The 14,928-nt window shown below is 39.2% G+C and overlaps 1 protein-coding gene across 1 annotated transcript in view; it reads left to right on the top strand.

Annotated features, from left to right (window-relative positions):
• Positions 1-14,928, top strand: part of LOC140194038 (trifunctional enzyme subunit alpha, mitochondrial-like) — a 56,677-nt gene that overhangs the window by 23,331 nt on the left and 18,418 nt on the right. The window contains exons 8-15 of the mRNA XM_072251400.1: positions 477-599; positions 8,576-8,694; positions 8,790-8,846; positions 10,283-10,392; positions 11,409-11,543; positions 11,897-12,068; positions 12,156-12,242; positions 13,770-13,910. Coding sequence (XP_072107501.1) covers positions 477-599; positions 8,576-8,694; positions 8,790-8,846; positions 10,283-10,392; positions 11,409-11,543; positions 11,897-12,068; positions 12,156-12,242; positions 13,770-13,910 — 944 coding nt within the window. The remainder of the gene's footprint in view (positions 1-476; positions 600-8,575; positions 8,695-8,789; positions 8,847-10,282; positions 10,393-11,408; positions 11,544-11,896; positions 12,069-12,155; positions 12,243-13,769; positions 13,911-14,928) is intronic.

Here is a 14,928-nt window from a genome sequence, read left to right as displayed (position 1 = left end):
GCATTGTGTTTCCCCCAGAGAGCAAACCTCTTTGTATATCAAGGAATGTCTGTCTTTATTCCAGTAAACATCAGTTCATGGCATATAATGATTTTTCTAGATTTTGTCCAACATTAATTTCGTACTGTATAATTTATCATGATTAAATACTCCATCATGGTCACAGAGTTTTATGGTGTACAGAAATATAGCTGGTCTATATTTGAATTTTTTTTATTTTAAAAGTGGTACTTTAATACTAGATAGAAAAGTAGACTGGCAGAAATCTAACCAATGAACAGTACTACTTGATGTTTAAAATAATTTTTGGAAGGAAATGTTGTTTACAAATGACTCTGGAATTGGTATAGTATCTTCATAATTTGTTCTCATTCATTCTGGACATTGTTGCTCTCATAGAAGTAGATAGATGATGTGCCTGTGCCTGTGCTGAAATGCTTTATAATTAAAATTGCATTAACTTTTGAACTTGATAGGCCCTGGGTTGAAAACTCCAGAAGAGAGGACAGTGGAATACTTGGAAGAAGTGGCAATTAATTGTGCCAGAGGAATAGCAAATAAAGAAATTTCTCTTAAGAAGGATCAGAAGCTGACTGACAGTAAGTATTCAAAGCAAAATATATAATTTACTGCAATAGTAGAACTTTTTTAAGTTCTAAACTGCATTATATAATTTCTGTGTGTCTTTCCATGCAGTTTATCAGATTACTATAAATATTTTTTTGCCACAACAAATGGTATGTTTAATTTTGTATTCTTCTGTTGTAATGTTTGTAATCTTCATTTATGATCTCATAGTTATGACCTCTATCCATTGCCTGTGCTTGAAGTTTTTTTGCCAAATTCAGAAACATTGCAAGCATTTCTGTATTACATTTTTAATTAAATTTTAATCGTGAAGAGGCACATTTCCTTGAAATCTGATCCAGTAGTGAGTAGCTGGGCCGTCAAGACATCAGGCCCTCATGTTGTGCCTGGTAGGACACTGAAAACCTGTGCCAACCAACGGATGGATGTGTTCAAGGACATCTTCAATCTCTCACTGCAGTGGTCCCCAACCACCGGGCCGCAAAGCATTTGCTACTGGGCCGCGAGGAAACGGTATGATTTGATGATATGAAACGATATGAGTCAGCTGCACCTTTCCTTATTCCCTGTCACGCACTGTTGAACTTGAACATAGGTTTGCCAACTGTCCCGTATTAGCTGGGACATCCCATATATTGGGCTAAATTGGTTTGCCCATACAGGACTGCCCTTGTCCCATGTTTCCCCCGCTAAGGTAGAGCATTCCTATGAAACCTTTCGTAACATAAGCCGAAATGGCGTAAAGCGAAGAAGCAATTACCATTCATTTCTATGGGAAAAATTTTTGAGCATTCCCAGACCCAAAAAATAACCTACCAAATAATACCGAATAACACATAAAACCTAAAATAGCACTAACATATGGTAAAAGCAGGAATGATATGATAAATACACAGCCTATATAAAGTAGAAATAATGCACGTACAGCGTAGTTTCACTTAACAGAATCGGGAAGATTAAAGGCTGATTTATACTTCTCTGTCAGGCTTGTGCCGTAGGCTATGCAAGTGGGCAACACCATTGTGAGCATTTATACTTCTGCGTTGGTGTGTCTGCGTCGCTCTGCAATTCACATGTCACGCATGCGCGCACACCTGCCCGTACAAGGTGTCATGGTCATGATAGTCTTTCTTGGGGTAAACAAGTTTAAGGCGAGCGTCTTTTTTCGTAAAAGCGAAATGTGTCCTCCATAATTCCGGAGGTCTGTGAAGCTTTATGGAAAGCATTGCAGCCAGAGTTCCTTCCCTGCCTTTCAGTCGCCCAATGGGAAGCTATTGCAGCGTGGAGGAAATGCGATGCTACCAAGCGGACCAATCACAGTTGTTGCAGTCTGCGTTGCCGCGATGCGTAGTTACATTTTGGGAGAGGTGCGTGCCAGGCTACGGCGTAGGGATCCGCGTAGGCACTGCGTAGGGTTCGTGGCTATGCCATACCTATGGTGCTGATTTGACGCAGAAGTATAAATCAGCCTTAAGCCAAAACCGATTTGTAGGGGAAAAAATCGGCACGTACACGCATGGGCACACAGGTGCTCGCGCGAGGCTTCATGGTCATGGTAGTCTTTCTGGGGGTAAACACAAGTGTCCCATATTTGACTGCTACTTTTGTCCCTTATTTGGGAGTGAGAAAGTTGGCAACCGTGCTTGAACACCATCTCCACCACCCCCCCTCCCCCCCCCCGTCGGCTGGTCTGCAAGAATATTGTCAATATTAAACCGGTCCGCGGTGCAAAAAAGGTTGGGGACCCCTGTCTCACCGCTACATTCAGAAGCTCCCCCTGCTTCACAGTTATACTAGTGCCCCTGAAGAGCAGGGTGAGCTGCCTCAATGTGTATTGCCCAATAGCATTCTGATCTACTGTGATGAGTGTTTTGAACATGGCCAGAATCAACTCCTGCCTATTACCACAATAGGTCTATAGCAGATACAATCTCACTGGCTCGCCACTTGGCTTTGGATACCTGAACAATAGCAAACCTACGTTAGGTTGCTGTTTATTGACTACAGCTCAGCGTTCAACACAATCATACCCTCCATCCTAATCAACAAGCTCCAAAACCTGGGCTTTTGTACCTCCCTCTTGACTTTCTTACCAGGAAACTACATTCAGTGCAAATCGGAAAATAACATCTCCATCTTGCTGATAGTCAACACTGGTGAACCTTAAAGGATGTGTGTGTAGCCAACTGCTCCACTCTCTCTGCACCTATAACTGTGTAGCTAGACATAGCTCAAATATGATCTATCAATTTGCAGATGACACAACCTTTGTTGGCAGAATTTCAGATGGTGACAAGGAGGCATACGGGAGTAAGATAGATCTACAGGTTGAGTGATGTCAGAACAGCAACCTTGCACTTAACATCAGTAACTTCAAGGAACTGATTACGGACTTCAGCAAGGGAAAATCAAGGAAACACGCCAGTCCTCATCGAGTGATAGGCAGTGGAAAGGGGCATTGGTGAGCTTTCCTGACTATGTAGGATGTGTTCTGGAACCATGAAAGGTTGTGTGCAGTCCCAAAAGTTTGAAACTGCTTGTAGTTTCCACTGCTGTACCATCAATGTAAAGTGTGAGTTCTCCTGAAGTTCTACTAACTGAGGGTCCATGGACCTCAAGTTGGAAACCCCTGCTCTATTTCAAAGTACTGTTAATATTTTTCAGATGCTAGTCCTTTCTGTCAGTTTCAGCTGTCCCAATTTTTTTCTTAATGTTTTCTTTATAAAGGCTCTTGAATGTATTTTAGTGACTAAGGTGAAGGCATCCCTTCCCACCTTAAATTTCCCCATATTTTGTCAATTTCATTTTAGGCACCATATAACACCAGAGAATCACTGTCATTGCACTTACTGTTACAGGTTTCCCCCGCCATCCGAAGGTAGAGCGTTTCTATGAAACAGTTCGTAAAGCGAGGAAGCAATTACCATTAATTTATATGGGAAAAATTTGTGAGTGTTCGCAGACCCAAAAAAACCTACCAAATCATGCCAAATAACACATAAAACCTAAAATAACAGTAACAAAGAGTAAAAGCAGGAATAATATGATGAAATACACAGCCTATATAAAGTAGAAATACTTCTCTACAATCATTGCCTGCACTGTTCTTCCTAGTGAAAATCTCACGCAAGTGCTCTCAGCAAGAACACTCTCTCCAGTAATCTTTAAGCTATGAAGCTGCCAAATCATAGCAAATAATGCATAAAAATACTCAGCCTATATAAAGTAGAAATGTACAGTGCAGTATCACTTACCGGAATCGAGAAGTCAGCGCAGAGCACACTGATGATGATGTGTTAGGCTGAGTCGTCAGAGGTTGGGGTGGTGCAGTGGCCCCCACCCTCCGGGCAGCAAACCGATACCAATCCGCGAAGCGTGCAGGGGTACAGCAGTAGCCGGGACGCACCCAGCACATCTTTAAGAAAAAAGCCAAAATAAACAAGCTAATTAATTAGTTGCCACTCAGCATGTAAATGTTGGCCCAGATCAGAGGCGACGCAATCAGCAATCGCCTCTTATCTGGGCCGACATTTACGTGCCGGGTGGCACCTAATTAAGCTTGTTTATTTTGTTTTTTTTCTTAAAGATGTGCTGGATGCGTCCCGACTACCGCTGCATTCTTCGCGGTTCAGTATCTGTCCGCAATCCAGGGGTTGGGGTGGTGGGACACTGGGGTGTCACCTTGTCGTCTGTTTCCATCAGGGCAGGCAAGTCATCTTCTTTTATGTCTGCCTGCCTCGATGTCGAAGGTCGAGGTTCGTCGGCTGATGTGGAAGGCTTGCTTGACTGCTTAGCCTCGCGCATTTTTCTATCATACAGTTCTCTGTAAGCACTCAAACCATCTTGCAAATAATGCCCTAAACCGACGTACCCTTTCAAAATTAAAGTCGTACTTTATCATTGCAGCAAAAATCTCACGCAGGTGCTTCACGTTCAGTTCCTGGACGACTTCACTTTCAGTCCATTTGCTACTGCATTCATTTTGGATTGTTATCCTTTCCTCTTCCAATTGCAACAGCTCTTCATCTATCAGTTCTTGGTCATGAGATGCCAAAACCTCTTCAACATCATCTTCATCAACTTCCACAAGCCAAACTCACTTTGTCCTTACTTCGTTCACCACGATCGAAACGCTTAATTAAGTCTAGTTTTACGCTAAGTGTAACACCCTTACGAGCTCTTTTAGGCTTTTCCGATACCTTAGAACTCATCTTGCTAATGGCTGCTTACAGGCACGTGTTTAAGCAATGCCGGCTAGAATGCAGTTCCGGGGAAGGAGTGGCTGCTCGGGGCGCACGCTGCTTTTTTTCGCGCGCTGCCTTTTTTAGTAACAGTGAAAACATCTTCTGTTAGCGAAAACAGGTAACTAATGTAGGTCTTTTGTAACAGTGAGGTTTCGTAAAGCGAACGTTCGAAAAGCAGGGGACTCCTGTATAACATTTGCATACCATTGGCACTAAAATGAAAAATAATAGGGTTTTGCAGTTATCATAGAAAGTGATAGTCCCAAGAAAGACTGGTATTTATTGACTATTTATATTATTCTTGAGAAAGTGGTGACAAACTGTTACTTTGAGCTGCTGTATTCCACTTTATATAACCATATAACAATTGCAGCACGGAAACAGGCCATCTTGGCACTTCTAGTCTGTGCCGAACACTTACTCTCACCTAGTCCCACCTACCTGCACTCAGCCCATAACCCTCCATTCCTTTCCTGTCCATATACCTATCCAATTTTAAATGACAAAATCAAACCTGCCTCTCTTCTACTGGAAGCTCGTTCCACACAGCTACCACTCTCTGAGTGAAGAAGTTTCCCCTCATGTTACCCCTAAACTTGTCCCCCTTAACTCTCAACTCATGTCCTCTTGTTTGAATCTCCCCTACTCTCAATGGAAAAAGCCTATCCACCTCAACTCTATCTATCCCCCTCATAATTTTAAATACCTCTATCAAGTCCTCCCCAACCTTCTACGCTCCAAAGAATAAAGACCTAACTTGTTCAACCTTTCTCTGTAACTTAGGTGCTGAAATCCAGATAACATTCTAGTAAATCTCCTCTGTACTCTCTCTATTTTGTTGACATCTTTCCTATAATTTGGTGACCAGAACTGTACACAATGCTCCAAATTTGGCCTCGCCAATGCCTAGCAAAATTTTAACATTACATCCCAATTCCTATACTCAATGCTCTGATTTATAAAGGCCAGCATACCAAAAGCTTTCTTCACCACCCGGTCCAGATGAGATTCCACCTTCAGGGAACTATGCACCATTATTCCTAGATCCCTCTGTTCTACTGCATTCTTCAATGCCCTACCATTTACCATGTATGTCTTATTTTGATTAGTCCTACCAAAATGTAGCACCTCACACTTATCAGCATTAAACTCCATCTGCCATCTTTCAGCCCACTCTTTTAACTGGCCCAAATCTCTCTGCAAGCTTTGAAAACGTACTTCATTATCCACAACGCCACCTATCTTAGTATCATCTGCATACTTACTAATCCAATTTACCTCCCCATCATCCAGATCATTAATATATATGACAAACAACATTGGACCCAGTACAGATCCCTGAGGCACAATCACTAGTCACCGGCCTCCAACCTGACAAACAGTTATCCACCACTACTCTCTGGCATCTCCCACGTCCCATTCCCATTCTGATATGTCTATCCATGGCCTCCTCTACTGTGAAGATGAAGCCACACTCAGGTTGGAGGAACAACAACTTATATTCCATCTGGGTAGCCTCCAACCTGATGACATGAACATTGACTTCTCAAACTTCCGCTAATGCCCCACCTCCCCCTTGTACCCCATCCGTTATTTATTGATATACACACATTCTTTTTCTGTCTCTCCTTTTTCCGCCTCTGTCCCCCTCACAATACCCCTTGCCCATCCTCTGGTTTCCCCCCCTCCCCCTTTTCTTTCTCCCTAGGCCTCCTGTCCCTTGATCCTCGCATATCCCTTTTGCCAATCAACTGTCCAGCTCTTGGCTCCATCCCTCCCCCTCCTGTCTTCTATCATTTTGGATCTCCCCCTCCCCTTCCCACTTTCAAATCTCTTACTAGCTCTTTTTTCAGTTAGCCCGAAACATCGACTGTACCTCTTCCTAGAGATGCTGCCTGGCCTGCTGCACTCATCAGCAACTTTTATGTGTGTTGCTTGAAAGTCCAGCATCTGCAGATTTCCTCGTGTTTGCGGCCACTGTTGAATCCATTTTACTACTTCAGTATTAATACCTAACAATTGAACCTTCCGAATTAACCTTCCATGTGGAACCTTGCCAAAGGCCTTACTGAAGTCCTTACAGACAACATCCACTGCTTTACTCTCGTCAATTGTCCTAGTAACCTCTTCAAAAAATTCAGTTAGATTTGTCAAACATGACCTTCCACGTACAAATCCATGTTGACTGTTCCTAATCAGACCCTGTTTATCCAGATAATTATATATACCATCTCTAAGAATACTTTCCATTAATTTACCCACCACTAACGTCAAACTTACAGGCCGATAATTGCTAGGTTTACTCTTAGAACCCTTTTTAAACAATGGAACCACAGGAGCAATACACCAATCCTCCAGCACCATCCCTGTTTCTAATGACATTTGAAATATTTCTGTCAGAGCCCCTGCTATTTCTACACTAACTTCCCTCAAGGTCCTAGGGAATATCCTGTCAGGACCTGAAGACTTATCCACTTTTATCTTCCTTAAAAGCGCCAGTACTTCCTCTTCTTTAATCATCAGTTTCCATAACTACCCTACTTATTTCCCTTACCTTACACAATTCAATATCCTTCTCCTTAGTAAATACCAAAGAAAAGAAATCGTTCAAAATCTCCCCCATCTCTTTTGGCTCCGCACGTAGCTGTCCACTCTGATTCTCTAAGGGACCAATTTTATCCCTCACTATCCTTTTGCTATTAATATAACTGTAGAAACCCTTTGGATTTATTTTCACCTTACTTGCCAAAGCAACCTCATATCTTTTAGCTTTTCTAATCTCTTTCTTAAGATTCGTTTTACATTCTTTATATTCCTCGAGCACCTCACTTACTCCATGCTGCCTATATTTATTGTAGGTCTCTCTCTTTTTCTGAACCAGGTTTCCAATATCCCTTGAAAACCATGGCTCTCTCAAACTTTTAACCTTTCCTTTCAGCCTAACAGAAACATAAAGATCCTGTACCCTCAGAATTTCACCTTTAAATGACCTCCATTTCTCTATTACATCCTTCCCATAAAACAAATTGTCCCAATCCACTCCTTCTAAATCCTTTGCATCTCCTCAAAGTTAGCCTTTCTCCAATATGAAGGTAAACTTTAAGTCGACAATGATAAAATAATAGTAAGTGATTTCCAAATGTGAAATCTGGAGAGAAACTGCTGACCTGTTCTAAATAGTAGACTTGTGGTTTTGGGAAGGATTGCTGAAGAGGTAATGGTGATTGTAAATAGGGCACATTACATCCACAGAATGCTGTTTATCAAGGAATTTAGTATTTGAGAAGATGGCGTTGATTAAACAGCTATTTTTTTCTGGATGATGTTGAGGTTCCCAAGTGTTTCTTGAGCTGTAGCTATCAAGGCGATTAGTGGGTACTCTTGTTACGCTACAGGCATGCCTTAAAGATTATGGTAAGTCCTTGAACCTGACTAGCCTCTGCAGGTTTTTTCAATCCTATCTTATTGTTTATCTCTTTTCCATACTGAACCTCTACAGTTGGCACCTACATGTCTTCTCACATATCACACATGGGTTTTCATCATCAAAGTCCAACTGTGCCATTATTTTGCATTCTCTTTTGCTGTCTTTTAGTATCCTACTTAAAATTCATCTTTTTAGCTAGAGGTTCCATTTCTTTCATTTGTGGTGCTGTATGATGTTATCCATGTCGAAGTGGTTGAGCAAATGCAGGTTCCTGAATATCATGAAATACACAAATATTATATGATTGTCATTGCAGGGGTTCAGTCTTGGGCAATGAAGTTCCCTTTCATCAGGGAACAGATTTACAAAATGGTGAAGAAAAAGGTGATGGCACAGACCAAAGGCCTTTATCCCGCCCCATTGAAGATCATTGAGGTAATTATTAGAACACTGTTCTTTAGATCAGTGAAGCTAATGTAAGATCATGTGTAATTCAATTTTTCTGATTCAAAATATTTGCTTCAATGAAGGTGGTGAAGACTGGATCAGAGCAGGGATCTGATGCTGGTTACCTGATTGAATCACAGGTAAGAGAGAGATATTTATCTCTCTTAGCTAATTGTGTAAAATCAAGATATTCTGGGAAGGTAATGATGGGACGGTGTAGACCATATTCTGCTGTGTCTTTGAACATCCTTTGGAAAGATGCTGCTTCACATTTAATCACAGGCTAATTTTGAAAGGAGCAAAAAAATGAGTGCTGAATTACCTAATCCTAATTATTTTTGTTCACTGTAAAAATCCGCTTTGCAAAGATTTCTCTAAAAATTGCTTTTTGTCTCATTTCCTCTTATGTTACACATTCCTCTTGTGGCACATATTGGCCATTTTTCTGAGAAACGTAATATTGCCTCAGCTTCAAATTTTTCTATTCACCATATTTGAAAAATTGGAAGTACGTTTAAAATTAAAGTGTGTATGGATTATACAACCCTGAGATGCATCTTCCTGCAGACAGCCATGGAACCAACTCAAAGAAAATATGAAGCACCCAAGACACAACAGAAGTAAAAAACATGCAAATCTCAAAAAGCAGGAGAATATTAAACATCAAATCACAGAATAATTGAAACAGTGTTGGAATGTCTAGTTCAATTTAGCGCTATCATTCATTGCCTACAGGCTGCAGAGCCAGTCCACACCAATCAAAATGTTGCAGTATAGCAGTGTATTTATTTTTTGGCATAAACAAAATCCAGAAACACATATAACATGAACTGCAGAGTTCCCTTTTTCAAAAAAAAAGGATTCCAATCCACAAACCACACCAATTAAACCTTGCTCAGGACCTAAGATTCCTGTACCTTCCTCCAGCAGCAGTGAGGGAGGAGACTGGTCAAATGCAGGCAGATGAGCACTCACCCTTCACTCTTGCCCTCTTAGATTTTAGTCTTGCTCAACATATTAATCAATGAGTTGTTGGAAAATTGGAGCCATTATGCTCCACCATTAGGCCGCATATTCCATTCTTAACCTCACGCTCAACTACATCAAATTCCCTTGGAGGCAACAGAACTGTCAGCCCAAAAAACACATTATCAAAATGTAAATCACCGGCTCCAATCTCACACAGATTAGTAGGAGTATATTTAAAGAAGGAGGAGAAGAAGTAGTGGTTTTGTGTCTTGTCAGCAGGACATTGCTGTTAGTCGTGTAGGTCACTGGCACCATCTTGATAACTGCATTTCAAATTTGACAATGTAAAATGTAATAGGTAATGTTAATTTAGTGACACAGCAAATGTATTACGTAGACTAAGCCTTCTAATTGGTTTCTTATATCTTTTTGACCCTTCTTGACATTCTTGTAATGTCACAGAAGCTTTAACTATTCTCATTTACCTTTGATTCTTCCATGTACTTTCTTCATGTGATATCTTTAAAAATCTTCAAGAAACATTCTTAACAGTCAATAAGCATTAGTGTTTTGTACTCCAAGAATTATTTCAAATTTTCCCAACTAGAAATTTGGAGAATTGGCAATGACAAATGAATCAAGAGCTCTGATTGGACTTTATCATGGTCAAGTAGAGTGTAAGAAGAACAAGTTTGGAAAGCCACAGAAAGAATGCGAGTAAGTGTATTTCTTTATAAGATGGTTTTCTGTTTGATTTTCTTGTATGCCCAGACAAATTCAGAAGTGTCCCTTGTGTGTGCAGTTTCTACAAAACACATTTAAAATGACACAAGATTGATCAAATGTGAAATGAAAAAAAATCTTCTTTTATTTGATTGATGTTGGAGCAAATGTCGTCATTTGACTTGTTCAACAAGCTCTTTGACCCCTACCATCAGGTAGGAGATGTCATACCATTAAGACAGGAACTATTAGGACGGTAAATAGCTTCTGTCCTCCAGGCCATAAGAATACTGAACTTTCTGTCACTAATCAGGTCTCGTGTATGAAGTGCCAGTAGCGTTACACTGTTTACTTTTTAATTTGAATATGCATTTATTATTAATTTATTTGTGCTAATACTTTATATAGTGTGTGTATGTGTGTGCGCGGGTGCACGAGTTATTTGTACTGCACTGAGTATCTTCATCCAGAGGAGCTTTGTCTCACTTGGCAGTATACATGTGTACATTTGAATGACACTAAACTTGAACTTGTTGGTGTCATTGGATTATTGCCAAACAGTAAAGCTTTGTATAGCAGTAGTAATTAACATCATCTGTTTGTTTAACTTCTGTTTTATTAACCAGCACTGAGTCTTGTTGCTTCTCTACAGGTTTCATATTAACCTTTCTAAAAGCCAAATCTTGACTTTGTAAATTATCTTCCTTCTGTTGACTAGGTTTCTGAGCATCTAATGCCTCAAATACCCTTTGTTTCCACTCCTTATTTGATGGTCATTATTTTTGTTGAAAGATGTGATCATTTCCTTTACATAGTATGAATTTAACGTGCTTTTTTACACTTTGAGTTAAGTATGAAGTGCTTTTTTGGCCTCAGGTGGGTTTAAATGCATTCTAGTTCTCCACCACTCTGTATTCCAAATCCCTCAGGCAGGTTAGTGAAATATAGTAATTTTTCTTTTACACAATCTCAGTTTGTGATTTAATGAACTGCAATTTTTATTTTTCCAGGAATATTGCTGTTTTAGGTGCCGGTCTAATGGGTGCTGGTATTGCCCAAGTCACAATTGATAAAGGCATTTCAACGATCTTAAAAGATACTACATTAGAAGGACTTGAAAGGGGTCAACAACAGATCTACAAAGGGTATATAGCAGTTAAACAATTTTTTCTTTTCAGTGACAATTTTGCTAGATGTCTTTTGTATGTAATTGATATGGTAATTCAAGATCTTGCATTTTGACCCATTTAAATTTATTTATTATGTTGGAATGGTATTTGTTGGATGTTTCTCTTGCAATTTTGTGCTTTTTTTTTGTAAGAATTAATTAGTTGGATTATGTGGGATCATAGAATATTTTAAAGTTGCTTTGAGTAACACTAGTGTATTACTGGGTTATTTGTTAATGGGTGATTTGTGGCTATTCCCAGAGTTTACTGCCTTAAAACACTGAAACTTATATGTTTATAATGATTGTGACCTTATGGAATTTTAACAGACTGAATGATAAAGTAAAGAAGAAGGCTTTAACATCATTTGAACGTGATAGATTCCATTCAAATCTGATTAGTCAGTTAGACTATGAAGGATTTGAGAAAGCAGACATGGTGATTGAAGCAGTATTTGAAGATGTGAAAATCAAACACCATGTCCTGACGGAAGTCGAAGCTGTAAGTTTCCGAAGAAAAACAATGCATATTAAGTCAAATCCTGCATATTGCTCAGTAAAATACATTGTGCTGCATTTCCTCTGGCAGGTTGTATCCCCTCATTGCATTTTTGCTAGCAACACATCTGCTCTTCCAATTTCTGAAATTGCTGCTGTCAGTAAGAGACCAGAAAAGGTAGGATATGATTTGGCAGTGTTTTCTCTCCAATTGTTAGTAAGGATGCATATATTTAAAAATGAATATGCCATGTATTTTTATTTAAGCTAAATTACCAACAAAAGTAAAGTTGTAACATGAACTTAACTGAAATGGAAACTTGTTGAGTAAGAACTTTATAAAATATCAAACTCAGTTCAGGGTTAATGAAACGTATGTGGGTCATTTGCTCCTCATCAATAGTTAAAATTATAATGATGCCTTTGGTATTTCCATAGTGAAAGGAGTGTTTTCCTTTGGAAACATTCAGCCAGTCTGAGCAGATACTTCTAATCATCCAGTTCTTTAATCTCTGTGATTCCTTTTCCTTCATATTCATATTCTTATCCAATCATTTCCAGAATGTTAACATATTTCATGTGCAGCCTGGAAGTGAACTCCTCAAGCTCAACTTGTAAAAAAAATTGTGAATGGCTTTTATTTTATACCTTTAGCTTCTTGATCCAGCTATTATAGTCTGTTTCTGTTTACCATCATTTTAAATACTAGTTACGCCTCTCCATTGTCTTTGTATTGTTCTACTTTTTAAAAGGTAAAAATCTTTTACAGGATTCTCCTCACATTCTGTTGCCTAACTATTGAACTATTTTGCATTTTTCCATAAAATCCTTATTTTGTTGACAGTGTGGAGCCCAATGTTCACACAATAAGTGATTTAAGTTATCATAGTCCCTTTTTTTTAAAATGCTAATTGTCATAAGATGGGAATTCTTTCCTCAGTTTTATCAATCTAAGGTGCTGCTTTTAGCATTTTATGAACCCGTAACCTTGAACTGACTTTTGTTGAGAATAATTTCTAGTTACTTGTATATTAAAATACAAATTTAGCTAAAAACTTCCTGTAGACTACATCCAAGGCATCTCCAATATCTACTTCTTTATTACCATGTCAATATGATTTACATGCCTTTTACTTTGAGAATGTGTTTTGTCTAAGACCATCTGTTTTTTGATCCAGTCTTTCCAAAAGGAATTTAAGTTCTGTGCTGACATCTGTTTTGTAGGAAATGTTCCTTGATAAATGTAGTTATTTCCATAAGCAACAAAAATGTATTCAATTGACTTATCAATATTTATTCAAAAAATGACTTTTCTGCGTATACATTAAAACACTAAACATGCCTTACAAGAAAAGTGCTGTCATCGTTTTCTCAAAATCCGTTTTTGAAGGTCAAGTAAACACATATACTGGAATGCTTTTTCTCTGAGGTTACTTCACCAAAGAGGTATTAATTGTGATTTATTAATAAATTTATATTACTTTCCAGTAGCAGTATAGTTCAGATCTATCTTTCTTTATCTAACCATTATAACATTTAATATGATGTTAATTGGCCAGTAATGATGAGAATTATAACCTACTTGGTTTTCTGAGTGCTGTCACTACATTACAATAATGCTGGATAAATGTGAACTTACAGAATAAGTTCCAGCCTTTGGTGTTAATTGTTAAGAGTTTATGAGTACATACATTCTCATGCCCAGGTAATTGGAATGCACTATTTCTCACCTGTGGATAAGATGCAGTTACTGGAAATCATCACTACTGATAAAACCTCCAAGGACACAACTGCAGCAGCTGTAACAGTTGGCCTCAAACAAGGAAAAGTGATTATTGTAGTTAAGGTAATTATTATGTTTCACCTGTCATTTAAACATTTGGTATCATCAGCTACTCCAGTCTTAAACTATGTGACAAGCTTATGTTCAAATACAGTGCCTATAAAAAGTATTCATCCTCCTTGGAAGTTTTCATGTTTTATTGTTTTACCACATTGAATCACAGTTGATTTAATTTGCCTTTTTTGGACATTGATCAACAGAAAAAAAAGCTCTTGTGTTACAGTGAAAACAGATATCTACAAAGTGATTTAAATTAATTACAAATATAAAACACAAAATAATTAATTGCTTAAGTACTCACACACCTCTCCCTTTAATATAACATACCCAAATCATCACTGGTGCAGCCAGTTGGTTTTAGAAATCACTTAGGCTGTGTCCACACCAGACCAGATAATTTTGAAAATGCCAGTTCCGCATTAAAACGGGTATTTGGGCGAATCTCCTCCTACTGGGCATGCACAGGACACACCTACAGAAAACAAACGAAGAGGAAACGGTATACTTGGTGTGTGTTTGTCCAGTTACAGACTAGAAAAACTTAAAAGGAAATTGCCAAATGATGGACAGCTGTTGGCTCTCGCGCAGGAGGACTTAAAACTGAAAAATCAAATACTGGAGAGTATGGAGGCAACCGACAGGGAGTTCACAGACAGTATGACCTGGCTGACGACGAACATTGAAAAATTGACTAACTCTGTTGCAGAGGGAGTTGCAATGATGAGGAACACAAAATACTGTGCAGATGCTGGGGTCAAAGCAACACACATAACACGCTGAAGGAACTCAGCAGGTCGGGCAGCATCCGTGGAAACGAACAGTCAACGTTTCAGGCCGAGACCCTTCATCAGGACTGAAGAGGGAGGGGGCAGGGTGGGAAGGAGAAGGCTGGTAGGTGCCAGGTGAAAAACCAGTAAAGGGAAAGATCAAGGGGTGGGGGAGAGGAAGCAGGGAGAGGATAGGCAGGAAAGGTGAAGAAGGAATAAGGGACAGCACAATGGGTAGTAAAAGGAGGCGGAAC

The sequence above is a fragment of the Mobula birostris genome, chromosome 2, assembly GCF_030028105.1.
Source record: "Mobula birostris isolate sMobBir1 chromosome 2, sMobBir1.hap1, whole genome shotgun sequence".
NCBI lineage: Eukaryota > Metazoa > Chordata > Chondrichthyes > Myliobatiformes > Myliobatidae > Mobula > Mobula birostris.
The sequence above is the reverse complement of the archived record's forward strand: the minus strand, read 5'-3'. Positions and strand labels throughout refer to the sequence as shown.